The following is a 27,812-nucleotide window of genomic DNA, read 5'->3' on the forward strand; positions in this document are numbered from 1 at the left end:
CTCCAAGCAGAACCATTCATGGTGTAAAATGGAGTCCTCCGGAGGAGAGTTTCATGAAACATGATCAAGTTATTTGGCAATTAGCATGAGCGTGCCGGCCAGCAGGAATCGGTACAACCGATCCTGTGCATTGCCTGATATTCCAATGCCTTCCAGAACTTGAGTGACAGCTAATCAGGTAATGCATAGCTGAAGGAAGCGTCGCAAACCACAGTGCTGAACGGCCCACATTTAGACGCGTAGATTGAGGGATTTAGATCATTGAATCCCAAGTGTCTCTCTTTAACACTAAAGGGACACAGAGGCAACGCGCATAGCCAGTCTTCATTCCATAATTTGTCCTGTGCGCTCTCCTTTAATTCAAGCGGACACTCTGGCGCTGCTTCCTATTTGGAACAATGGTGTACTTCTATGTTGTCAGGGACGAGAGATTGCTTTATGACTCCTTTGATTTATTTAAGAAACAATACTAATCATGTTTATTTTATTGAAGACTGCACCCCACTTACTTTATTTACCTGGGACTATTCGTTTAATGTCTCCAGTGACCATGTGAGCTAGAAATGAGTAACAACGCAGCTCTTGCGAGTATCCTTTAGGTACCCAGCAATGATGAATGGCGCTGCCATTTAAGTGTTGTATTTTAATTATTGTTTTTATATACCCCTGTAAGGCATTGAAACACTTTAAAAATGCCTTGCTTCAGTGCATTGCTTGCGAGTTCCAAGCAGTGTTTCACGTACATGGCGTTGTCTTAGGCTGAATAAGGCCTGAGATGAAGCACGCAGGATAATGTGCTGCAGGGCTAAATACTTATAAGGCCCCGAAGGCGAGACCAATTGCATTGCAAATACTTGTTATGTTTCTTTGCAGGTAGCTTTGCCTGTCTATCATAGCTCCTTTCATACCAAAACAAAAAACAAACCTTGGCAAGCCTGCAATTTTTGTGTTGTATTGTTATTTGCAAACAGGACAGCAGGATGAGTGTATATTGTGACACCAGACATTATCCTTATTTTTGCGAAGGGGTAGGATGCCTGGTCAGCGCCACAGCTGTCAGTCATGGCTCATTATGAACAGAAGTATAATAATGAACCACGACTCAGAACGCCAGGATACCCATAGGGTGATAGTCTGCGCTATATAAGAATATATTCCATTCCATTCCAGAACTCTGGCGTTGAAGCTGAAGGCAGTGGGAGTGCATCAGTGCGTTCACAATAATAAATAGAAATAAAAATAAACTCACACACTTTTATGCGCTGGCTCGCCTCCGATCCTCCTTCTTCCATCTCTCGGCACTGAACTACAGGCTGCAGCAGTTCTCCGCACCAATCCGAACACTGCTCTCATGCTGCTGCTAATGTTAGCAGCATGGGAGCAGCGCTAGGATTGGCTAGATCGGGCTCCCTCGAACACTCCAGCAGGCACTGGGAATCTGTGCCTTCTCTCCACCCAGCTGTTTTAGATAGCTGGGTGGAGAGGTTTACAATGTGCATGTCAGGCTGGCCGTCGCAAGACAGCCGGCCAAACTGACATGCGCAGTTTACACTGCTGGAGTGAGCACCTCTCCCCTGCTGCCGGTCAACAGCTGTAGCCCCGCCACCAAACAAGGCTCGGCTAAGGAAAGGGAAAAATAAAATGATAATAAATTCACCTTATTACTATTTTATTTTTCACCTTTTGCGGCGCTGGCAGCAGGGAGCGACGCTCCTCTGTCCTAATGGGCGGGCTGCCACTGGCCAGCTGTTCCTAAACCTGTTGTCTTTTACTTCAGCCTCATCATGTGAATAAGGCTGTGGGCAAGAATACGATCATCTTCCTTTGGGCACAGTGAGGAAGTGGGGCCTCAGATATACACCCCACACTCTTTGGGTACAACCCTTCACCCTCCTGGACACAAAGGGTGGTGTTGAGGACACCATGGCAGCTGAAATCTGCTTGGTACATTTACTTTAGGAACCCCACTAGAACTTGGGCCAAGTGGGAGGGTTGGATATTAATAATCCTGTAGCTCATAGGCAAGCCTGGGAAGATAAAATTGAACAATCTCCACTGTTGGACAAGGTGGGTTAAATTTCATTTACCCTGGAAAGGACTTGAAATGTGTCTCTGCCTCTAGACAAGACTGGGAAGTGTTTATTTCAATATACCCCCTTTGTTCGGCCATGGTGACTCCCTTGTTCCACTCCTTTAAATTATTGACTCTCTTTGACCAGCCTCTTTCAGCCATTTGCTCAAGACTTTGTCAGTCACTCCTTAGTCCAGCCCAGTGGAGTATTTAGCTCTTGCTCTCACTGCGTTTGCTTATGTGCATCCTTCGACTTCCACTCGAATGCTAGCATTGTCCTGCCCAAAGAGCTCCTTTACAACCATATCCCCTTGTATCTGCTCTACGGCTTTACTGTGCTTAACTGCATGTGTTAGCATGACAAATGCACACCTATTGTCTGTGTCAGTGCTTATTCTTTTGAGTTCTCTGCTGGAAATATCAATAAAAGGAAGCTATAGCCTGCCCTCTTGCATATTACAATTTATCTCTTGTCTCGCTTAAGTTTTGAAGCCCCTCATGTTACGAGTGTCTACTGCACATTCACAATACTCATATACTGTTGTTCGCAAGTGATTACCTTTTCATTCAGTCAGTCGCGAACATGTTATATGATAGACCGCGCTTGCACATGCAATTACATGTTTGCTTCCATGAGCAAACCAAGAGACGGCATCGAATGGCAGAAGCACCGCTGGGCTGGGACAGTTTGGTGATGTTTCATCCTGCTGTTTGAAAGTTTGTGATAGGGAAACAGATGTTAGACTGAAAAGTCTCAAGTTTTGAACCCGCCATATAACATTTCATCTGTTTGATCCGTCTGCACTTAAAGTGTCGCGCTTTCCTGGGTTCCCTTTGAACGAGACCTCTTTGAGGGTGCTCAATGTTGCCAGATATTTCTATAGCTGTCCCCAAACCTTTCTGGGTGAGTGGACATGGAGAACGGGTGTTTTGGGTCCCTCATATACCTTCATTGCTACTCCTCTCACCAATCTGTATTAAATTTGCAAAGCCGGGAACAAAAGTATGTGGTTTTTATCAAGTTATATGTATTTTCGTCAAATAGCACAACATAATTTGTGGTGTAAAAGTTACTCTTTCAATATAAAACTGCAAAGTAATCACAACTCTAGAGCAGCTTCTGGTGCTGTTGTAGTGGGTGTGAGGGTCTGTGCGTTTGCGTGGTCCTCACTTGTAAAGGTTTGCATAAATGTGTGTGTACAATGGGATATTTAATGCCAATTCTAGATAATGTTTTAAAGGTCTTCTAAACAAAGCGTTACCGTTACAAACTGAGTGCCTTGTAGACTTGCCCTAGAACAATTAAACTCTTTCATGAGGGGTCTGGTACAGACTGGTATTAGGTGTGCATTGTCCCTAGCTCATCTGGTTAACTTTGTACCAATCTACTCCAAGTATTGATTTGATCTCATTAATTCTGGCTGTTCCTTCTCACGCAGAAAACTTATCAAGGAAGAAACATAAATTGGAGAATCCTGAAGAATGCAGCGCGGACCTAGAATCAGCTGCGATGGTACACGCAGGATCAAGTGAAAAGGAGGAAACTAGCGATACCCAGAATCTGCTGCAGATGAACGCAGAATATCCACCCCCGTTGCCTGAACGTGTGCCCAAATCAAGCAACTCCAGCGAAGAGCAAGGAGCAAAGACACCTTCGATGACGTACATCTGCAATAAATGTGGCAAGTGCTTCGACAGCGCCTCGTCCCATGTATGCCAGCATGTGTACAAGCGAAGTTACACAGGAGACAAACCGTACAAGTGTGATCAATGCCCTGAGAGTTTTTCTGTTTACTCAGCACTTCTCATACACCAAGGAACACACAGAAAAGGCAAACAATATGTATGTAGTGAGTGTGGGATAAAATGTGCGTCTGTACTCCGCCTCTTGACGCACGAGAAGGCCCACAAAAGATCAAACGAGAAGGGGAAAGTTTATCAATGCCGTATCTGTGAAAAAGGCTTTCACGACTCATTGCACCTGAAACTACACCACCAAGAACATGCAGACATGGACGCGTTAAACCAGCACAGCAATGCCAGTCCTGAAGGAAACGATCCCAGCCTTAAGGAATTAACCCTGAAAACAAAACTGAATGTGAACAGTGAATGTGGTAAAGGTTTGACATCAGCAATGGTCAGCCATCTGAAGACACACACTGGAGAGATGCTATATCAGTGTGACGAGTGTGGACTGTCATGTGCGTCTGCGCTTCAGCTACTGCAGCACCAGGAAACCCACGCTGGGTTAAACTTGGAAGGCCAGCTCTTTCAGTGCCCAAAGTGTGAGCAAAGTTTCTATGATTCATGGAGCTTAACGATACACCAGCAAGAACACGCCAGGGTGGAAATGCCAGCCCAGGACGGAGACACAAGTCCTAAAGCTAAGAATGTTACCTTTGAGGATTTAAATCTCCGCGTGAAACCACATTCTTGCAGTGAATGTGGAAGTCGTTTCAAGCTTGAATCAACACTAAGGAGTCACCTAAAAAAACACACAGTAGAGAATTCATATCCATGTATTGAGTGCGGGCTGAAATGTGATTCTGCATCTCATCTCCTCGAACATCTTAAAATACATAGTGAATTCTCTAAAACAGGATTACATCTGGAGGAGGAATTGTTTCAGTGCTTTATGTGTGAAAAAAGGTTCTGTGACTTAGGGACCCTAGCGATACACCAGAGGCAGCACAAAGAACTGGGAAACATAAGCCAACAGAACAACTTTCCCCCTGCAGAAAAGAGTCTAAATTCCGAGAATTTAACCCGAAGCACAAAACCGCACTTGTGTGGTGAATGTGGTAAAACTTTTAAACTTGAATCCAGGCTGAGAAGTCACCTGAAAACACACATAGGAGAGATCCTTTTTCCGTGTACCGAATGTGGCAAAAAATGTGTCTCTGCAGCCCATCTCATGAAACACCTAAAAATCCACACTGGGCTAAGCCAGGACAGTGTGGGAGAATTAGATAGGAGTGAAAAACCACACTTATGTTTTGAGTGTGGAAAACGTTTCAAACTTGAATCAACACTAAGGAGTCACCTAAAAATACATACAGTAGATAATCCATATCCGTGTATTGAATGTGGGCTGAAATGTGATTCTGCATCCCATCTCGCGGAACACCAGAAAACGCACAATATATTCACTAAAATAAAGCTGAATTTGGATACAGAATCCTTCCCAGGTTTAGGTCAAAAGGAGGACATATTTCAGTGCCAAACCTGTGAAATGAAATTCTGTGACTTGAGGAGCCTACGTACACACCAGCAGGAACACGCAGCAATGGAAAACATGGCCAAGCTTGGCGCCACCAGCCCACATAGAAAAAACGTAAACTTTGAAGAATTAAACTTCAACATAAAACCACACTTGTGCACTGAGTGTGGTAAACGTTTTAAACTTGAAACAACACTGATAAGTCACTTGAAAATACATGCAGGCAAAAAACCATTTCCATGTTCTGAATGTGGAAAGACCTGTGTCTCTGCACCCCATCTAATCGAACACCAGAAAATCCACACTGGATTAACTAAAACTAAAACAAATTTGGATACACTAACCGCAGGATTAAAGCTGAAGGAGGAGGTGTTTCTGTGTTACACGTGTGACATGATTTTCAGTGACTCTTTGAGCTTAACATTACATGAGCAAGAACACACAAGCATCAGTGTTATAACCTTAGATGGTGACTCTAAGCCCGAGAGAAATAATGTTAACTTAGAGGAATCAAACCGTAGGGCAAAACCGAACTCGTGCAGCGACTGTGGTCAAAGTTTTGACCTTGAATCTGCGCTGATATCTCACCTGCAAACACACGCAGAACAGAAGCTCTTCCAATGTAGCAAATGTGGGGTGACCTGTGACTCCGCATCACATCTAACTGAACACCAAGAAAGTCACACTGGAGAACTACAATTGAAGGAGGTGCATCAGTGCCAGAGCTGTGAACAAACTTTTTGGGATTTACAGAGCCTAGCGATACACCAGCAGGAACACACAGAAAAGGCAACCACCACCCAAGAGGCTGACACAAGTTCTGAAAAAAAGAATCTCAGTGCAGAAGAAGTTAAAGTGAAAAAACCACACGCATGTACTGATTGTGACAAACGTTTTACACTTAAATCAAAGTTGATAAGTCACCTGAAATTACACACAGGTGAAAGACCATTTACATGTAGTGAATGTGGAAAGACGTTCCGAGACACAATACTGCTTAGAAAACACCAACTAATACACACAGAAGAAAAGCCGTACTCATGCAGTGACTGTGGAAAGACATTTAGTGTGAAAGGCTATTTATTCAGACACCAGAAAATCCACACAGGAAATAAACCACACCTTTGTAAAATATGCGGCAGAGGTTTCACACACGCGTCAACACGTATTAAACATGAGCAAACTCATGCAGGACTGAAACCTTACAGGTGTGATGAATGTGGGAAGCATTTCAGCGACACGTCCTCCGTTATGAAACATCAGCTAACACACACGGGTGAAAAACCGTTTTCATGTAGTGAATGTGGGAAGAGCTTTGGTCGTTCCTGCCACTTGATAAGACACTTGAAAATGCACAGCGGAGAGCTCCCGTACGTGTGCAGCGAATGTGGGCAGAGCTTTGCGGACTCGTCCTCATTGACTAAACATAGGTTATCGCACACAGGCGCCAAACCGTATGCATGTGAATTATGTGGGAAGAATTTTGGCCGTTCATCTCATTTAAACCGACATCAGCAGATACACACCGGAGAGAAGCCCTTTCCTTGCGATGAGTGTGGAAGACGTTTTGGTGCCTTATCTACTCTACTTAAGCACCAACGAATACACACAGGAGAAAAGCCCTATATGTGCATCGAATGCAAGAAGAGTTTTCGGGATGCTTCCTCGTTAAAAATTCATCAAAGGGTGCACACAGGTGAAAAACCCTATGTATGTCGTGAATGTGGGGTTAGTTTTAGTCGGTCAGTTTACCTAAAAAAGCACCATGTACAACACACAGGAATGAATTCATATACATGTGACTGTGGGTTGATTTTCACTAATTCCATAGAACTAGGTGAACATCAGTTGAAGCACACAGAGGTTGTCACCCACACCCTCTGAGACACCTTGCAAATAAAGCCGCTCGGAGACTTTGATAACCCCACACCCTCTGAGACACAATGCAAATAAAGCCGCTCGGAGACTTTGATAACGTCAGTCATTGAACAATACTGTGGAACTTACGGAAACGCACACCAGGTGATCGGAGCCCAGCTCTTTGTGATACAGGTTAACTAGTTGCAAATAGGTAATGGCACCGAGATTAGTATGTGAGAGACTTATGCACAGTGGTTAACTTGAGAGTTCATGCAAGTATGCTGACCAATGGAAGCGAAAAGAAATAACAAGTGAAAACACTAATGAAATGTACAAAGGAAAGCTTGAACTAAACATGAAGACAGACAAGTCCTCAGACAGGCGGAAGAAACACACACCCGTAGGGTCCAACATAAATGTTGACAATCATGCAGAAATAATTACACCCCGAGCAAGAAGTGACAAGCAGCGTTAGTCACTCACTTTTGAACATATGAAGAAAAAATATTCTGAACAAAATAAATAAGGCATTACTTTGTTAGCTGTGTGTTAGCTCAGCCATGTGCATCCAGAATGTTAAATATATCTTCTTGCCAATTATTGAAGTATACATACCATTAATTGGAAAGTCTTACTATCTTTAAAATGCATTGACCCAGCAACACCTGTCCAACCATGGAAGACGTCTGAGGGAGGCCGCTTTATAGTTGGTTTGGGAAGAGAAGGTAACCTAAGAATGATGGTATATCAGTTGAAGATGCATCTTTTTATCCACAGCCAGAGTTAAGTAAGAGAATAGAGTTGCTATGGCCTAAGAAACCCTCCTGCCACCTCTTTGGTTACCACAACTGTTTGTCTACTTCAGCGGTATTTGTGGGCTCTGTCATCCAGTCTTCTATTTTTGGTGGGGTATGGGAGTGTTATTTTTCAAGTGATGTATTGTTCGCTACCATTATTTGCGTGTTTTCCATGCTTCTGAGGACTGCCCTTGCATTTTTCTGTAGCACACTTGTCCAGTGGAATCAATGTGGTTCTAGGTGTGAATGTTTAGCTGTGACTCATTGTAGCCTTGCATGTGTGTTCACCTCACTAATGTGGAATAATAATGTGTGTATTTATGCAGCACTTGCCAATTCACAAAGCTGTAAATAGCTGATGTTACATAGGTACATGGTACTTATATTATCAACCTTACCGGGATTAAAGGCTGAGTTGACACTGCACAGATTCAGATCTGTGATCTGCGGATTATATTATTTATTACTTAATTAACTACACAGCACCATGCAGTAGCCTCAGAAAGCTCATCCCACACTCAGAACAGCAGTTTACTCTTAACTCACTGAGCGATCGTACCGGCAAAGCTTACCAAACTGATCATATTTTTATGACTTTCTCTTAATATATAAATGTATCGAGCATTTAACATGCTGCCACCTCAGCTGTCTTTTTTAAGTTTTTGAGATTATACTTTAATGTTTATATCCAATTGATTCAGTCATTTTTCTTAATGTATACAGATTGTTTGAATCTTTTCAGAAGGTTTAGCAATATTTTATCAATTCTAAATGAAATGTGTTATCATTTAATTTGTTCTCCCAATCAGTTTGCAATGTTGGCCTTGTGTTGAGGCCCTCGTCTTGCCTCGTTGAGGTTTTGAAGTTATTCACCTTTTTCTCGGTTACGTTTTCAGAGCTGTGGGTCGTTGGGTGCTTCCTTTCCTGGGCTGTTCATTTCTTGTTTCTCAGTTTGTAGCTGCATATCCCATTCAGGAGGTACTAAGAAATCTGGCTGTTGTATTGCAATTGGTATGACAAAAGTATTCCTGTATATAACTCCAGGGTCCATCATTAATTCTGCATTTTTTAGCATTTTGTTTGCCTTTTAGAATATTGAATTCAGCATCTTCTCTTAAGCAGGCATGAACTAGATTATTGGTAGATTTATCTAACCCAGGCTTTGTCACTTTATGAAAACTCCTTCCAGCCGTCAGATTGGTCTGGAAAACGTTTTCCCCAGCAGTCTCGCTCAAGAGTAGCCCAGCAGTGCCATGTGGCTCCAACCATGACTTTGCCTCCGGACGTGACCTCACTGTGGTAGAGTCAACCTGAAAGCTGGCCCCGGTTCCTGCTTCTCCATGCCTCATCGATGCAGTCTGGAGCTTTGTTTCACCATCTCACTGAACAATTCCACAACTTTTTACAGTGATTAGGGCAAATATCTCCTCAGACGGCCTCACACTTCAAACCCGAACAACAGTGCCGCGGGAAGATGTCCCCTTTGAACCACCAAATTTACTGTATGTTGTGCCCGGACTTGGGATATAATGTTTGCCCTGCCTGTCCTGCACCCGAAAGTCATCGGGGTCGAGAGGCAAAATTATCGAAAATATTTTTGGCTAAAACATTCAGGGAGACTCCCGAGAGTGCTCTTGCTACAAAGGTAAGTCAACTTCCAGGTAATGTTTGCCTAAGAGATCTTCCTTCAAAGAACACAAAGAGCAGAATAGGAAGGAGAGTTGGCGTCTTCCTCAAGGAGATAGTCCAGTTCGCTCTGTGCTTTCTTTGGGCCAAATTTCGAAACCAATAGCAAAGCTGCCCACGGAGCAGACGCCAAGAAGCCAAGAAGTCTATATGAGAAAGGGTTGTCGATGTGGCAACGGAGAAGCTCACGCTTCATTTTAATGATGAAAAACATTATGAGCTCCTCCGCTTGGCTCAAATCTTATCCTTCTTGGAGGATATTTTGGGTTTTGATTTCAGTGCCCTGGCTACGGAGGACAGGACTATGACTACACTGAGGATAATGACTCAGGCTTGGATTATCGTCTGCCCCCTCGTAGTAACCATGCTGGCATCTACTTGGGCTTACAAGTACCCCTGGCCAGGTGAGATCACCTGCAGGGGACATTTTCTACCGCTCGGGCCTCGTCTCTTGCGAGGAGGCGTCCTCTTTTACAACAGTTTTTTGGAAAGCGGTGAAACCCTTGAAACTTTGCATTCTGGGGACGCAAAGTCTTACATTCTTCCCCAGTTTCTTCAGAGGCTGGCTCGCATGATGAGGCAGCCCTTGAGCCCAAATTGTGCCACGAGAGAAACGCTGTCCAGGCCTCAAAGTCCACCGGCAGATAATGAGCCCTCAGGCAGCTCTGGGCGACTCACACTTTTTGTCCTTCCATCGGTCACCAGAAAATCTAGTTGTTCAGACATCAGCTTTACAGTCAGGCCCCGACGCCTTCCTATAGCTCACCTGATCGGGAAATCCAAAAAGGCAGACGGTTTAAGCTCCATGGGTCTTGCCTCTGCCTGCTTGGCTGATCTCACCGCTAATGTCACTTTATGGGCTGACAAGTTACAATGATTAACCTGCTAGATCATATGAACAGCGTGTTCTATGACATGTTGAATGATGGCTTGTATGTACTAAAATAGATCATGATGTGTGGCTTTGACTCGGTCTCCATTGCTCGGTGTGGGTGAGGCTGTCACTCCGCGTCGGCACGCCTGGACCGGTTCCATGAATTTACAGGAGATGTCTGGGGTCTGCTGAGATCTATAAATCCTCAAGGGGCAGAGAGGATCCTATCGGCCCAGCGTGTGTCCTCCCTTTCGCCACAAATTCAAATCAAAATGGCGCGCACTGTTCCGTAACAAAGACGGGACCCCAGCCAATGGGTCTGGACACGTCCAGGCCCATCGAAGGTAGCTCCTTTTTAGGAGCACAAGCACTCACCTGCCAGTGGTGGCATGCTTTATCATCGGACTGTGGTCCTCGTTGGGCCGGCGCTGCAATGCCCAACGGGCCACACAAGGGGGAGCTTTGCCAGAGATCATTTAGTGTTGACTCTAGACCAGGAACATCAATTTCATCGAGTTGTGAGTCTTAAGATCAATGTGGATTGGTATTATACTGTTAAAATTAACTAGAGCTCTAATTTTGCCGAATAATATTCTCGTAGTCTCAAATAAAATTTAAAACCACACAATAGATCTCAGGAGTAATTATGATTCCCTGGTCATTAAAACAAAAGTCAACATGTGTTACTCGTCATGTGTTACGCCTAATCTGTCTCTAAGCGGATCAATGGCCTTTCTGCTTGGGGAAAGGTTTTCTGGACCAGTCTGAAGCCTCAAAGGAGGATTCATAATGTGAGGCATCGGACGGAAGATGATGTATCCACTACAAAGATATTTTTACGTAAGGGAAGTAACATTTTGGTTTGGTCCCAGCTCTGAAGAGGACTCGTAGGTATAAGTGAAGAGATCATTTTGAAAATCGTATAATATAAATTAGTGTTGCTGCTCACAAGGAGTAAACCATTAACGAGAGCATGTGTTTTTTTATGCTCAGTGAGGCCCATCTTCGTGATACTGCTGCAGGAAGGACAGCTGCTTATAGACAATACATGTGTAGTACCTGGTGTCTTATTTACGAAGAATGCACATCCATATCCCTGCTCTGCAGGTCCACTGTGCTCTATAGCTCCCCAGCGGTAACGGTGCAAGGGTCCATCTGTCATTTCACCCTTGAATCTGTTGACAGTAAACCAGCATCCCCTCCATCGTCTCGCCTCTTGGTTGCAGAAACCGAAGGACTCCCTGTACCTTCCTGCTTCGTCGCTATCAATCGGTCCCGCTTGCCCTAAAAACCATTGTATTCTCCCTCTTCCAAGCATTAGAGAACTGTAGGCCCCATTGACCTCCTCGCGTCTTGAAATGTTAAACTCCATAGGCCCGTCTATCTCTCGCGTCTTGACATTAATGCTTCGCTGTCTCCTCGGGGCAGATAAACTCTGTTGGCTGCCTCCAACCTCTCGATTCAGGAGTAAACCTGAGGCGTGAATGGCACTCTGTTCCGATCCTCTTGACTCTGCCTTTGAGAGTCTAACACTATTTTGGAGCAGTACATAAAGTCAAACAGCGAGAAGTCTGAAAAGATGGAAGCAAATCCAGTTCATATAGAGGACACTTCAATGGGTGGCGGCAGGAAGCATCGTAGGCTCAGCAGGTGGAAGTGTCTACTTTTGTCGCCTAAATCTCAGATACCTCAAATAAAACTCTTTAAGGTAGTCGAGCAATCTTGCATCCACTCTGGGCACTCCCCAGCAATACACCCCAGTTTCAGCACCTTTTCTGCTGGCAAGATCCAGAACACATGCGCCAGCAGCAACTCCAAATCCCAAATCAGGCACAAGTAACCGGCACCTGGACACCAAACCTCCCTGTCCTCAGCGTGCACATTAGGAGCACGACAAAGCCATTCCGTTGTGTCACCGACTCGATCCCAGCTGCTCCTCCTAAGACTGAATTCCATCATCCTGCCCACGAGACTTACCCAACAATGCCGCTCTCATATTCAGCATTTTCTCAGCTAACATAACATTAGGACGGTTTCCACTCTAAAAGTAAAATCGCGAATCCGCATTACAAAACAACCCTTTTATCTGAAGCAGTTGAAAAATATTTAAAAGCCAGATGTCGCACCAATAAAAACCCAAATCCATTACTGCCCAAATCTACAAAAGAGTTCGACCTGCTCGTACATTGAGACCCCTTCTCTAAGATAAATGAGTAAAACACGGCTTCTCCGTTCCTGTTCCATCTGCGTCCTTGTTAAGGAAGGAGTTTGATGTTCCTTATTTGTTATGGAACACAACTCACTCATGAAGACTCCTCTACGGTGTCTTCCCTTAGCTCTTTTTAGCTCTTCAGGAATGTCCTCAACTCTTCAACATATAAACACATGTGCGTACACACACATATAGCCATATATTTTCAAGCTGCAGATCTGGGGCCTGATATCCTTTTCCCCCCATATGTTTATAAAGAAATTACAGACGCTTCTGCCCCATCTTAACATGAGCTATTCTCAGCTTCTCTTCAATCTGGGCTTGTACCAGACTCGTAGACGAGGGCTAACATTATCCCTCTACTTAAGAAGGCCAATACTGACCCTTGAGTTCTATCGATCTTCAGATCGGCTCCTCCACTTCCAGCAGCCGCCAGGATCCTGGAAAAAATGTGAACCGCCATCTCACAGCTTTTCTAGTAGAAGATACTCTTTTGCATCCTTCTCAGGGTCCGACATCGCACCGAGACAGCACTACTGGAAATGTCTGAACCCATTAAAGTGGGTCTGTGTTCAGGACTTAACGCAGCCTTGGTGCTATTAGACCTGTCAGCAGCGTGTGACACAGTGTACCACAACATCCTGTACACAGATTGAAGTCAGTGGGGTGACTGCATCAGCCCTGAGCCGGCGGGGCTCCTGTTTGGAAAGAAGAGAGCAGGTCGTTTGGACGACGCCCTTGTCCTCCGAGCAAACCTTTGAAATGGGGATTTGGGGGGTCCTTAGGGCTCCTCCCTGAACCCCACTCTTGTTCATGTTTATGTGACCCCTTTAGCATTCCCGATCGAGTCCTTCGGCATCAAGGTTATATCGTTGTTATTGCTCCCATACGAAGGAGACTCAGTCCTGGCCAAGCAAGAGTTTTCACTGCATGCAGGCACTACTGGCCTGGCTCAGGAAGAACCAGCTGCAATGCAACTCAGACAACACAGAGATCTTTCTATTTGAGTTGGACCCCCTTCTGGGGTGGACAGAAGCCTGGCCCATTAGTAACTCCCCTCCGCCTCCCCGTACAGAAGTGGCAAGAAATCTGGGCATTCTGTTGGACACCCAACTTTCTTTCAAAGTCCAGAGTGCGGGAGTTGTAAAGTCCTGCATCTGGATCATAAGATTACTCAAGAAATTCCTGACCTTCCTCTGACACGAAGGGCAGGTTATAGTGGTCATGGATCTGATTTTGTCGAGGTTGGACTATGTCAATGTTCTCTAACTAGGAATGCCGGTTTATCTACTTCAATGTCGCCAAGTTGTACAGAGCATGGCGGTCTGCCTCCTCTATAAGCTACCCAAACATTCCTGTGTTTCTCTTTTTCGTGAGAAACTCCACTGGTTACCAATCCATAAGCGTCTCATGTTCAAAGCGCTTACAAAGACTCATCAAGCCCTCCACAATACCAGACTCAGCACAAATTGTAGCATAGTATGAGCGAGTACCATCCAGGGAGGATGTTATGCTCTACCAATGCTCGCCTGCTGTCAGTCCCCCATTTGAGAAAAACTTGCAGAGGGGGCTCTCGCTTCATGGTCCTGGGTACAACATTGTGGAACCAGGTGCCGGTCCACCTGAGATCCAACACAGACGGAGCATCTTTTAAAAAATCCATGAACACCTACTTAGATAATCTTTAACAGTATTGTTTGTACCGGACTGTCCATCCACCCGCCCACCTGGTATTTCATTCCAAGCAGCGGCACACTCTACGAATAGCTGTGCAATTGATATAAAAGCCAATCATTCATCCATTCATATCCCCTACTCCCTCTATCCGCCAGCGCATAGATGGCTCACACATTTTCCAAAATGTCCACATCCTTGGACCTGACCGAACTTGCGGGTTGGGTGGCCATCATGGGGTGGATGTTGTCTCGTCTGGTTAATCTTGCGGTTCTTCTTCATCACCCCGGGCACCGCTTGGTTCTTGGGCAAGTCTGACTTTTTCCTGTGTGGATTCCCTCCCCAGGTCAAAGAGTCTGGCTGCAGAGGCTTCACCCGTAACTTCATCCTCTGATTCTACTCTTCATTTAACAAATGAACGATCCTGTCCCAGCGCCAAGGGCTCAATGTGCAGCTTCAGACATCTGCTTATACGTTGGCTCTTCGAAAAACTGGTTCACATAACCTGTTCATTACAAATACATCGTAAAAACACAGGGAAATGTATTAAAAGAGGTATCTCTCTACATAATAAACATCTATATTTTTTGCAAAAACTTAAAACCATATAAAAAATTAAAAATTACATGAATAATATCTACATAATATAAATCAAAAAATAAATTATAATGAAGCGTTATATGTCCAATGAATGGGTGGTCTTTGAGCGAGGCGTTCAGGACCAGCAGTAGTGTCATAAGAAGTAATGAGAGAGCTGGTAGTAACAGCAGGAGTGTTGTATAAGAAGTAATGAGAGTTAGTAGTGGCGGCAAGCAGTAACAAAATATGGTGAGGTGCTATGGCGCACAACTCACCATAAACGCAGTGCTCCCTGAACACTGAGCGTAACTTAGATCCTCACTTCCTCTATTGCTGAGGCTGCCCAAATTCACAACTCTTGAAACACTATCTCTGGCCCAAGAATAAGCGTACAGAGCCGGAACTCCCAGAATAAGAACGTGCAGCTTGGCCCACAGCTTAAACTCTCAGATCACTGGTAATAACTTGTAGGATTAATTCCCGGACCACTGATCCTCGCCCGGAATATGAATGTGGAGCCTGGTCCACAGCTGAAACTCCCAGGTCACTAGTCCTGACTTGAGGGTTTAACTCCGAGATGGCTGAACCTCGCCCGCTACTTAAACTCACAGATCAGTAGTCCTGATTTATGGGATTAATTCCCGGACCACTGATCCTCGCCCAGAATAAGAATGTGGAGCCTGGCACACAGCTTTAACTCCCAGATCACTAGTCCTGACTTGTGGTTTTAACGCCTAGATGGCTGAACCTCGCCCACAACTTAAACTCCCAGATAACTAGTCCTGACTTGTGGTTTTAACTCTATATGACTGAACCTCGCCAACACTCACAGCTCACAGGTGAGTTTGCACAGAGCCTGTCCATCTCAGCACAGTCATAGGCCTTGCTCTAACCCCAACAAGCAGCCGTGTCCACTTTTAAAAAAATATATATTTTTATTAATAGAAGAAAAACAAGAGAAAAAGGTAACCATATCGGGTATCGTACAACAGGAGACATTATAGCGTTGGACAGGCAAATAGACTAAAGAGGTACATATCAATTAAAAGGTGTCTGAGACGTCGATACTGCAGGAACATAACAGGAGCAAGGACATCACAATCCGCAAGCCCGCTAGGTCGAAGTCTTCAGAGCCTGTCCACCCACAAATCAGGATAATTAAAACCAGAGTACATGACACCCGGATATGAGAAACAGAGCAGCTCAGGATAATCCAGCCACGTCTCTTGCAAAAAAAGAAGAAAAGGGAAAGAAGAAAAGGCCATAGAAACAAAATAGAGAAAAAACAAAAAACACCCATTCCCCCACCCTGCACCCCTGCAGATGGCTACGACCTAACCCCACTAGCAGCGTGCCTGTCACCCAACTAACTAAGCCCTAAAAGTAGGAAAGAAGTGGAGGAGAAGGTGTTGTACAGGCTCCCGGTCTCCCCCCCCCCCCCCGCCAGAAGCAAACAACCCCTGCATACAGTCAAAACGTTTTAAAAGGAAAATGACTAGCCAAGCAAATAGGGGAAGTTATAAAAACCCCGCCCAACTCCCGCATCACTATAGATAGCAAGTCCCGTAGCAAATGAAGTCTTTATATCGAACCCAGACAGTCAAACTCATCCCTGGCCCTTCCGATCCTTCGTGCGAACTCCATCCGGTAGAACCGCCATGTTCACAGGAGAGTCAAAGCGTTCTGGAAGGTTGAAACCAATACAACTGGAGCGAATCAAAAATGTTAGTTCTCGAAGTTCACCAACCATACAGAAGTCAATCCAGAAAGTACTGAAGGAGTTCTCCAGGAGTAAAAGATCGGATGGTTCCATCTCGGGCGATTGCACCGTTGAATGTACTAAACGTTCAGGAGTTCCAAGCTCGTATGATTTTGCTCATGTGCTGACAAAGGACATCAGTTCTAATTTCTGCTCGGGGTCCTCTTTCTCAGTTAAAACCTGCTTCGCAGGAAACACAGCGTGTTTCAGGTCTGGCAAAGGGTCGGAGTCCGGTCTCAAACACACAGTCTCAACCGTCACGACCATTTTGTGGATGATGACTTCCACTTGCGAATGAGGCGCCCCAATGGCGGCCATTACGGTCCACAGTGACGGCACACACTCCGTCCGATCCATCTCCTCTCGCTCAATGACAAGCCAGATCTTTAACCCCGGAGGCCGGCTACTCCGGGGGAACAGGCAGGAGCGGGGCGGACGGAAACGGTTGGCGACCTGTCGATTCAGCGATCTTTACCCCGCCGCCGCAAGCGAGGATCCCAACCCGTCGACCCCGGGGAAGTGTAAGAGGGTCTTTGGGACACGGACCCCTGTCCACAGCCACAGACACGTCTTGTCGCCGTTCCTGTAGTATCAACCGGACCTCAGGACCACCATCCGAATCGGCCAGGATAAACTCCACTTCGATAAGACCGGACTCCGCCCAGATCCCGCGGCCGATGTTATTCAACTGAAACCCGGCTGGGTCAGTACTCGAGGCCCCGGCTCACATGCTGGGTTAGGCCGAGAATGAAACACGGCGTAACTTCGTCAATCCAGTCGATAGAAATCCTGGGATTGCACCTCTAGGTTCAGCCACGATTCAGACACACGGGAGTTGGGCGCGAATTCAGGATTGCTAACAGGATTTATCCGCTTTATGACGGAGGTCGACGGAGCCGGGAGCCTACGCGGCCATCTTGGTTGCTAGTGTAGCGCCTCCTCCGTGTCCACTTTTTAAAACCATATTTTTACGCAGCTGTTTTGTGGGAATACAATGATCCATTTTAAAAGAGCCCGAAGCCTCCCTCTCCTTAGCCAGCTCCTCTGATTGATTTAAAGTCCTCCTACCCAGTTATTTACACCTGTGGGCAAAATGGGTGCAGATCACCTTTGCTCCTATTTTAGAACATGCTGCACTTAGGACCTGAGACCAATTGCTTTTGCTTTTGCGCAGCGAATGAACAGCAGATTTTTAGGTGTTGATAACTGTGGGGCCGATTCACAGAACTAACTTACGACAAAATCCTAAACCTACTACTTTTGGTATTCAAAGAAGGCATTTAGTAGTCTTAAATTAGGATTGTGTCTTAAATTAGGATTTTGTCTTAAATTAGGATTTTGTCTTAAGTTAGGATTGTGTCTTAAATTAGGATTTTGTCTTAAATTAGGATTTTGTCCTACATTAGGATGTTGTCTTAAATTAGGATTTTGTCTTAAGTTAGGATTTTATCTTATTTGTATTATTTGCACTGCAGTGTTTTGGTCGGACGGTAGCACCAGTGGCATAACGCAAAATTACTCCCCTCCATATTTCACCCCATCCCCCGAATGTGATATTCATTGGCCTTTGACTGATTGGGGGCCCTTTGAAGGGTTTGGCCCCCCTTGCACCCCAGGGGCTGCCAGCTCCTTTGTTACTCCACTGTGTAGCGAGTAAGCAACTCTATTCCAACAGGAAGGAACTTGGCGTACCATCCCCACAGATGCTGGTGTCACATTGTCTGCCCCACCAGTTGGATCCTTTCAAGCCTTCTCCACGGTGAGGAAATACAGGATTGTTCAAGCCTATATCACTGGACCGCGGGAAGCGGGACTGAACATATCCTGGTGGCAAAGTCACTGTAGACGAAGAAATGATCATATATAAGACACTGGTAATCTGTCAAAGTACCTAGCTCTGGTGTGATATCAAACGGTTGTGTGATGGTCACAGGGCCACAAGCCATGGCTAGATTATCACCTCGTCCCCAAAGAAGTAAGTGTGTAGCCTACTTTCCTGACAAAAAGTTAGCAGCAAACAGATAAATTACTTATCGAGACCTTAAGATTTCTTCAGCCCTCCCAGGGAACTTCATACGTATACCTGATCTTTAGGCTGGAAGCCCCTTTGTGGAGGACAAGCGAAGCGGAGCAGGTACCATGGTCCGGTCACCGGGGTTTGTTCTTCGTCCCCAGTGCACACCGTTATAGCTCATGTCTTTACGCTGTACTGGCTCAGCAGAGGACTGGGGCGGAGCCCGGCCTCGCTCCTGTGTCAGTCCACGACTAGAAATCCAGCACAGACCATTGTGCTTACTCTGCCATGCCAACGTGGACTGTGTTTCCAACTTATGCACTGTATCAGAGGTGGTAGTTAAATATTTATTCAACAACCTTTTGTTAAACATGTATGTATGTATGTATATAAAAATATGTATAAATATATGAACTGTAGTTTGAAGAGATTGTTTTAACCTGGGTCTCTTGTAATCATGCCATTTTAATATGTAGTGTCTATTTTTTATTATCTTTAACACATTGTTATTGCTATAGCAGAGGTAACTACAATAAATGAAAACTGAAATTTGCTACTTGTCCTGTGAATGAATGTTTCAAGTGGACGGGCGAGGTAAGTCGCGGTCGCTGGATGACCCCAATGACACGTGTGTGAAAGATGAAAAGAGTTGTTTGCTTCTTATTAATTTTTATATGGCTCCAGACCACTTTGGCTGTGTGAGAGATATTTTGTTTCTAATTATTAAATGTTACGCCTGTGGGAGGATTGGGCCCTACCCCCATGAGGTGTGCTCTCTCACCACATGTCTTTGTGCGTCTGGTGTCTCATCCCTCCTCTTGTGTGGTGTTTTCACTGCAATGCACGAGAGATTACTGTAGATCGAAGGGACACACAGTTGCAACACATTCAGCTCTTCACCACATATGCTTGCTGTACAGATTAGCAATCTGTTGTTACTATTGTCAAGGAAATGCCTTTTTTTGCACGATCACACCCACACCGGCTGATGCGGCTGGTTTTTCGACTTTGAGAGTGCACTGAAGTCTGCTTACCAGACCATCGTACCGGTGTTTTGACCCTTAAAGGAGTGTTTAATTGGCTTACACCCAATTGGCATAAGTTAACTTACTTATAAGTCCTTAGTATAAGGTACCAGGGTACCAAGGGCCTTAAGTCAGAGTCCTTCACAGGCTGTAGAACGTATTGTGCCACCACGAGTAGGACACAATAAATATGTCTGCCAGCCCGCCACTGCAGACTGGCAAAGCAGCTTTAAGCGCATGCGTGCGGCTCATTTTCCCGCTGTGCGCTGGCTTTTTCAAAAAGCCGCGGTTCATGACGAGCTGAGCTCGTCATGAGTGTACGAGAGGTGTACCTCATGACGAGCTGAGCTCGTCATCAGCATCGAAGGGGTTAAACTGCTAACTCGACTTTGCCAATTAAACTAACGGCAAAGCCCAAACCTCTCTTTTACCTTATATAAGTTACCCCTATAGCAGTGGTCGAAGGATATTGGGCTTAGGAGCTGGTGATGAATTCGCAGATATTAAGAATCTTAACCCAAATAAGCCCTTCTTCACTGTTGGTGGGATGTGGTGGGTCAGTTTCTTAAATTTTTAGGGATTTCTTGAAAAACTAACTATCTCCTTTGTTCAGTTCTGCGGCTGGTTGATATGACTGGCGACGTAGGCCCGTCTTGCTCACTTAATTGCGTTGTGATACAGACTCCGCTGCATTTTGCAGGCAGTTTTGACAGATTCAGTAAAGGTGGCACAACACTTACTTTTCAGGTTTTGCATTTTCTTTCCATTTACCTTTCCTTTTGATGGCTTTGATCTTTAGCTTTTGCTCTAAAATTCATGCAGTTCCAGTTAATGAAGGGGTCTATGAGCTCTTGTAATGGAGGGTTAATTATTTGTCACTTTTTTGGTTCAGTTGCCTGGTTGGGCCCTGCTATGAATACAGTTTTGAAGGACGGTGTGCCTGATACCTGGGGTTGTTCTGAAGGGGAGAAGTGGTGAGCACAAGGTCCCAGGGATGACCAGTGGTGTGTGTGGAGCCAGCCCCAACACGTATAAACCCAAGGTGTTCTCATTTATAGTGACTTCCAAGGATGAATGTATCACTGTGCCCTCTACCCACAGGTTCCAGTCTCTCGTAGTGATGTTTTGTAACAGATTGTACATGTAAGGTCTTCTCAAATGTTCTGTCCTCATTTTGGTGGTTGTACCGCACTATTCAGTAAATGATGGTAACCAAACAACGTGGATTTACTGCAAACAAGAAAGGCAGCTGGTCAGTGGGGGGAAAAACAATTCTACAAGTCACGTCATACAAATCTCTTGGCGTATGGCTACAAAGATCGGCAGTCACGCAACTTGCATCAGAGTACACTAAAACCAAGAATTGCTTCCCTAATCTCTGCTTTCCAGCAAATACACAGGAAATTGCAAAGCCTGACCTTCCAGCCACTACTTACCGCAATATAAGCCAAGCTACATTTTAATATAAGCCTTCCCGGGAAAATGTGGGCCTTTCCTTAACGAAGCACAAAATAAGGGTCCCGATTCACAGAACTAACTTAAGACAAAATCCTAAACTCACTACCATTTTGGTATTCACAGAAGGCTCTTACTCATTTCGTTATTCGCAAAAGTCATTTAGGAGTCCTAAAGTTAGGAGTCCAAACTTTACTACTCCTAAACTCAGAGAAATCGTAACATTAAGACTTTTGTATTCACAGAAGGCATTTAGGAGTCCTAAAGTTAGGACTCCTAAATTTACTACTCCTAAACTGAGAGAAATCCTAACTTTGGAAATCCTAAACTCCTTCTGTGACTACCGAAATGAGTAAGTGCCTTCTGTGAATACCGAAATGAGTAAGTGCCTTCTGTGAATACCGAAATGAGTAAGTGCCTTCTGTGAATACCGAAATGAGTAAGTGCCTCTGTGAAAACCAAAATGGTAGTAAGTTTAGGATTTTGTCTTAAGTTAGTTCTGTGAATCGGGCCCAAGGCCTTTAGACTATTATTTCAGCTTCCCCAGAGTGCATGTTCCTCTCGGATTCGACTAGAATGTGGGCAAATAAATAAAAAACTAGTAAAAACAGATGCACTGATCAAACACGTCATTACCAAGAGCTTCTGCTGGGAATACACTACGAGCCCTAATATGAAAAGAAATAAAAAAAAAACATGCACCAAAATTCAAACAGCTGGGCCCAACCTCTTAATACAGCATTGACAAGGCTGAAAGCGAAAGAGCGGTGGGCGTTGCACTGCCACACGACTCCTTTAAAAAAGTCATCAACAAGGAAGCGTGGAGGTTATCATGGCTCGAAAATAAAGAAGATTTCGGAAAAAGACAGCATGGACAACGATCGACACCTACAGGGAGCCACACCCCCAGAAATATTTTACGACATGACTCAGATCATTTTATAAAAATAGGCTACTGCAGTTATGTTTTGATGTATGCCAAACTCAAGAATACACCCCCTAATGGCAACCGCAACCTTTGAACACAAAGTGCAGACTTTGCTACTATATGAAGAAAGCTTAACTCACATTTTATTAATCTTCCCTATCTTATGAATGGAAATAACAATTTTATTGAAAAGATTTTTATTTTTAACTTTTTTTATTGATAACAAAAATGCATCGGTGCAAGGCATAATACAGTCATATTTGGGCATAGCAATACAAACATATACATTGTTTCACCACATACATTGAATCAGCAATATATATATAACCGCTATCTTCAAGGTTACCTCTTCATCAATAGTTGCAACAGTGCCACAGAGTCACAAATCTGATCCAGCAACCTACTGGTCCGTTCGGAATAACATCTTATTATTGGCTGCCCGGCGGGGAGGTTCTCATAGCCGCTCCCAATCTAGCCATCAGTTTGTCTCTCCCTTTGCAATTCCACCGTAGCGGAGATGCAAATGTCCCCCCCTGTATTTGTTCCACTTTCCCCATTTATGATCCCATTTTTGGGACACCCCTTCCTTTAAGCACTGTTTTTTCTGCAATCATGGCACCATGTCCTTCCCCCAATCCCTAAGTCGTGGAGTCATGTCCGTCCCCCATTTTTGGGCGATATTGCGTTTGGCGATAGTCCATCCCATCGAGGCCCATGACTGGTCCGCCTGTGAGAGGTCAGTAGCCTCCCAGATATTGAGGAGGCAGAGTTTGGGGGAGGGTTGAATGGGTTTGTCACATGTCCTAGCGAGTTGGTGGGTGACTTCTTCCCAAAACTGTTGTACGTAAGGGCAGTCCCAGAGGATGTGTGTAAATGTGCCGATCTAGTCACATCATCGGAGACAGAGTGGATCAGGTCTCCCCCCCCCCCCAACCTATACAGCAAAGTGGCATCAAAATAGACCCGGTGGAGGAGTATGATTTGGACAAGTCGAAGTCGCATAGGGATCGCCACCTTTCGGGGAGACGCAAGTGCCTCTCTCCATTCCTCATCGTCTATATCCCCCAGATCAGTCTCCCAGCGCGCCCGTAAATTCAGCATTGGGTTAGTTCGATTGTTCAATAGTTTTTTATATGTGAGGGAAATTGCTTCACGGTCCATTAGAACTAGAATTAGTCGGTCCTTCAACAGGGAGGAGTCTGTAAGAGGGGGCCGAATCTATGACATGGCTAATTTGGAGATAACAAAAAGTCTCTGTGGATGCAAAGTGATACTTAGCTTGAAGATCAGTAAATGTGGCCTTCTTCCCCTTCACCCACATGTCACCCACCGTGGAAATCCCAAGTTCGAGGCATGTGGGCTGCTAAATTCATATCTATTGCATAGATCGCCGCCTAGTGTTGGGTCCGGATGATTGCACATTGTTGTCCTGGAAGAGTCTTCGAAGTATCACGAGATAGGTGGCTCCTCCCCTGGACTACAGTGCGCATGGGCATCCACTCCATCCCCAGATTGGTTTTTTCCGCCATTGGGTTCGGATGTGATTTCGACGTCTCCTGTTCGGAATCGATAAAACAACTTTTGAAGGCCACAAGGCTTTCTTTACTTCGTCGGTATTGTTAGCGTTCGGTCTCGTGTGTCCTCCAACTCTTCGAGTCGGATAACTGTGGAGTCGGGTGACTCTTTGGTCATCGAGGCCCTGTCGACGCAGCAAGACCCTGACGACGCTACGATGGAACGGCGCCCGTTCAAGTACTGCCCCGTGTGCGGTTCGAAGTACCCACACATCGACGTGCATCCTGTATGCAACAAGTGCCTGTCGCCGGACCACAACGAGGCCAACTGTATGGCCTGTTCGAGATTCAGGTCGAAGAAGACGCTCAAGATTAGGCGCGTGGCGCGCCTCGAGGCCCAGCGATCGGCACCGGCGCCGGCGGACATCTTTGGCGACCCCGAAGCAGACGAGCAAGTGCTTCACCTGCAGATCTCACCTACATCGGCGGAGGTCGAGGCCGACTACGGAGAACCCGTTGAGGACCTGGACCTAGACGAACACGTCGAGGAGGTAGGGGACGACGAGGAAGTTTATGGGGCCACGGAAGATAGCTCGGAGGAAGAGCTATGCCCTGTGCGTACATTTACTAAGGCTCAGGTCACGGGATCGCCACACGGCCTTACCCACGACCCTACTCCTGAGTCCTCGGCCCCGCCTCCTGGCCCGGCTACAGACATACCAGCGGAGCCTCCATTACACAAATCGAAACCGAAACTATCGGAATCGAAAACAACAAAGATGGCCGACAAACCATCGACACCGAAGACATCTGGGACTACAGCAAAACCGTCGTCTTCGGAGCCCTCGAAGCCGCAGAATGCTGTCGAACAGGCTAAGGTGCCGAAAGGGGCCAAGGAAGCCGGCTCGAAGAAGGTCGTCGAGCCAGTGTCGAGTAAGGTGGTCGAGTCGAAGAAGACTGTCGAGACACCTTCAACCAAGCCTGCCGCACCGACAGGCAAACGGACAGTCGAAGCGAAGTCGGCGAGGGGCACCGAGCCGAAGTCTGGAGCCCCGACGCAGACAGATAAATCTGCTGCTCCAAAGTCTGCGACGTCGACGACTAAGGCCGGGAAGGTGAAGCAGAGCGCAGCTGTCGAAGGTGCGTCCGCGCCTCCGCCACCCAAAGAAAAATCGTCGACGCTCGGATCTTCCCCTGCGGGTGGACAGAGGTCGTCGGTCGGATCGACGAAGCCGCCCGCTTCTTTTACGAAGCAAGTCTCGGACTCCCTGAAACGGTTGAGAGACAAGGCGTCGGAGCCGAAAACACCTTCGGTACCGAGGACAAGTGTTCCACTGAAGAAGACTTCCATGCCGATCCTCTATACTCTACCACCGAAGGTGGCGCCGAAGGCTTTTGCACCTCGTACGGTGCCCGAGGACTCGGAGCCATTGAGGCAGACTCAGCTCAGTCAATCAATCAATCAATCAATCAATCAGAGCATTTGTATAGCGCACTACTCACCCGGAGGGTCTCAAGGCGCTGGGGGGGGGGTCCGCTACTGCTCGAACAGCCAGGTCTTGAGCTGCTTCCTGAAGGCGAGGTGGTCCTGGGTCAGGCGGAGGTGGGTCGGAAGGGAGTTCCAAGTCTTGGCAGCCAGGTAGGAGAAGGACCTTCCTCCTGTGGTGGCTCTTCGGATGCGGGGGATGGCGGCGAGGGCGTGGCTGGTCGATCGAAGCTGGCGCGTGGGAGCGTAGAAGTTGAGGCGGCTGTTGAGGTATCCTGGTCCTTGGTTGTGTAGGGCTTTGTGTGCGTGGGTGAGGAGCCGGAAGGTGATTCTCTTGTTGACCGGGAGCCAGTGCAGGTCTCTCAGGTGTCCGGAGATGTGGCTGCGGCGGGGGATGTCCAGGATGAGTCGTGCTGAGGTGTTCTGGATCCGCTCGAGTCTCTTCTGGAGTTTGGCGGTGGTTCCGGCGTAGAGGGAGTTACCGTAGTCCAGACGGCTGGTGACGAGGGCCTGGGTGACCGTCTTCCTGGTCTCGGTGGGGATCCATCGGAAGATCTTGCGTAGCATTCGCAGGATGTTGAAGCACGACGAGGAGACGGCGTTGACTTGTCTGGTCATAGAGAGGGTGGAGTCCAGGATGAAGCCCAGGTTGCGTGCGTGGTCAGTTGGTTTGGGTGCGCTGCCCAGGGCGGGGGGCCACCAGGAGTCGTCCCAGGCGGAGGGTGAGGATCCCAGGATGAGGACTTCCGTCTTGTCCGAGTTCAGTTTCAGCTGAGTGGAGGCTTTGGTCGACCACCTTTATCTGACGACCAAGAGGAGCATTTTATCGACGCCGACACGGGTAGATTAACGCTCTACAAGAGGAAAATTACATCCCAGCCTGTGGAATCCTATGTAATACCTCTAAAGAAGAAAAAGCCTGCACCAGACACGCCAGAACTTGTTGAACCCGTTCCACAACGGCCTAGGCGGAGTCCTACCCCTTCACCCACTTGCTCAAATGGAGATGAGGATGAACAAGATGAGGGGTATAACTTCCCAGACAATACTGACCCTGATGAGCAGCAAGACTCATGGGTACACTCTGGTGATCAGGGGGACCAACAGGTGGTCGGTGACCCACAGATGTATGGGGTGAAAACTTCTCCAACTGAAGACTCTGCGGCGTTTAATGCTTTAATTGAAAGGGCGGCTACAAACCATAAGGTGGAGATGCATGCCGACCCTGTGGAAGTTGACTTTTTGTTTGCTACTTTCTCTGCATCAGAAAAAACTGTGAAGACACTTCCAATGCTTAAGGGGGTTCTCAAGCATGCCACAGACATTTTCAAGGAACCCACCAGAGCGAGGGTAGTGAACCCACAAATTGAAAAAAAGTACAGGCCGGCACCTGGGGACCCTACTTATATACGAGCCAGTTGCCTCTAGACTCTTTGGTGGTCTCAAATGCCCGCAAAAGGGCGAATTCGCAGACAACGGGTGAAGCTCCTCCCCCGGACAAAGAGTCAAAAGTGCTGGAGGCAGGGGGCAAAAGGGTGGCTGCGCAGGCAGCCAACATATGGCGCATATCTAACACACAAGCCCTATTAGCCAGGTATGATAGGGCGCACTATGACACCTTAGAGCAGCTCTTACAACACCTTCCAGACAAGTTTAAAGAAGGAGCTGAGTTGCTGATACAAGAGGGCAAGCTCATTTCTAACGCTGCAAATAAATGTGCGCTAGACGTGGCAGATACAGCGGCGAGAGCAGTCAACACAAGTGTTATGTTGAGGCGTCAGGCGTGGCTCCGCATCTCAGGGTTCAAGCCAGAAATACAGACGACTATCCTCAACCAGCCCGTCAATCCAGACCGACTGTTTGGGCCTGAGGTTGACACCACCCTCGAGAAGATCAAAAAAGATACTGAGACGGCTAAGTCCATGGGGGCACTTCAGTCTCCGCAATTCAGAGGAAACACTTTTCGTCGCTCAAGTGCGCGGGGTGCTACCAGAGGACACTTGGCACAGCAGTCACATTTCGGCAGAGGAGGCGCCCAGGCCTCGTACCCAAAACAGAATAGAGGTGGTTACAGAGGCAACAGCGCCAAGGGCAGAGGCAGAGGCAACAATAGTTCCCGTTCCTCTGCTGCCAACAAACAGTGACTCTCTGTCACTGCCCCCCGACCATCCAACACCTGTCGGGGGGAGACTCCAGCAGTTCCTGCCGGTCTGGACGTCCATCACCACAGACAGGTGGGTAAGGAAACTTATCCAGTTCGGGTATTGTTTGGAGTTGACGTCCACTCCACCCAACATACCCCCAAGACAACGACCTATGTCAGCAGAGCACTTGCACTTATTGCAGCAAGAGGTTCTTGTGATGCTGCAAAAAGGCGCAATAGAGCTCGTGCCAGTGGAGGACGAAGGCACAGGGGTTTATTCCCTGTACTTCTTAATCCCGAAAAAGGACGGTTCACTCAGACCCATTCTGGACCTACGCCCCCTCAACCTGTACTTCCTCTCAGAACATTTTCATATGTTAACACTGCAGCAGGTTCTTCCATTGTTAAACCAGGGAGACTTCCTCGCAACCTTGGACCTCAAGGATGCTTACTTTCACATACCACTCCACCCATCCCACAGGAAATACCTCAGGTTCACCATACAGAACAGGCAT

The 27,812-nt window shown here is 46.5% G+C and overlaps 1 protein-coding gene across 1 annotated transcript in view; it reads left to right on the plus strand.

The window, feature by feature from the left end:
* The window catches only part of LOC144773667 (uncharacterized), a 165,373-nt gene extending 146,074 nt beyond the window's left edge, over window positions 1–19,299 (plus strand). Inside the window, exon 7 of the mRNA XM_078658814.1 lies at window positions 3,511–19,299. Coding sequence (XP_078514940.1) covers window positions 3,511–7,175 — 3,665 coding nt within the window. The 3' untranslated portion in view covers window positions 7,176–19,299. The remainder of the gene's footprint in view (window positions 1–3,510) is intronic.
* The last annotated feature ends 8,513 nt before the right edge of the window (window positions 19,300–27,812 follow it).

This window comes from Lissotriton helveticus, chromosome 8 (genome assembly GCF_964261635.1).
Source record: "Lissotriton helveticus chromosome 8, aLisHel1.1, whole genome shotgun sequence".
NCBI classification, from domain to species: Eukaryota; Metazoa; Chordata; class Amphibia; order Caudata; family Salamandridae; genus Lissotriton; species Lissotriton helveticus.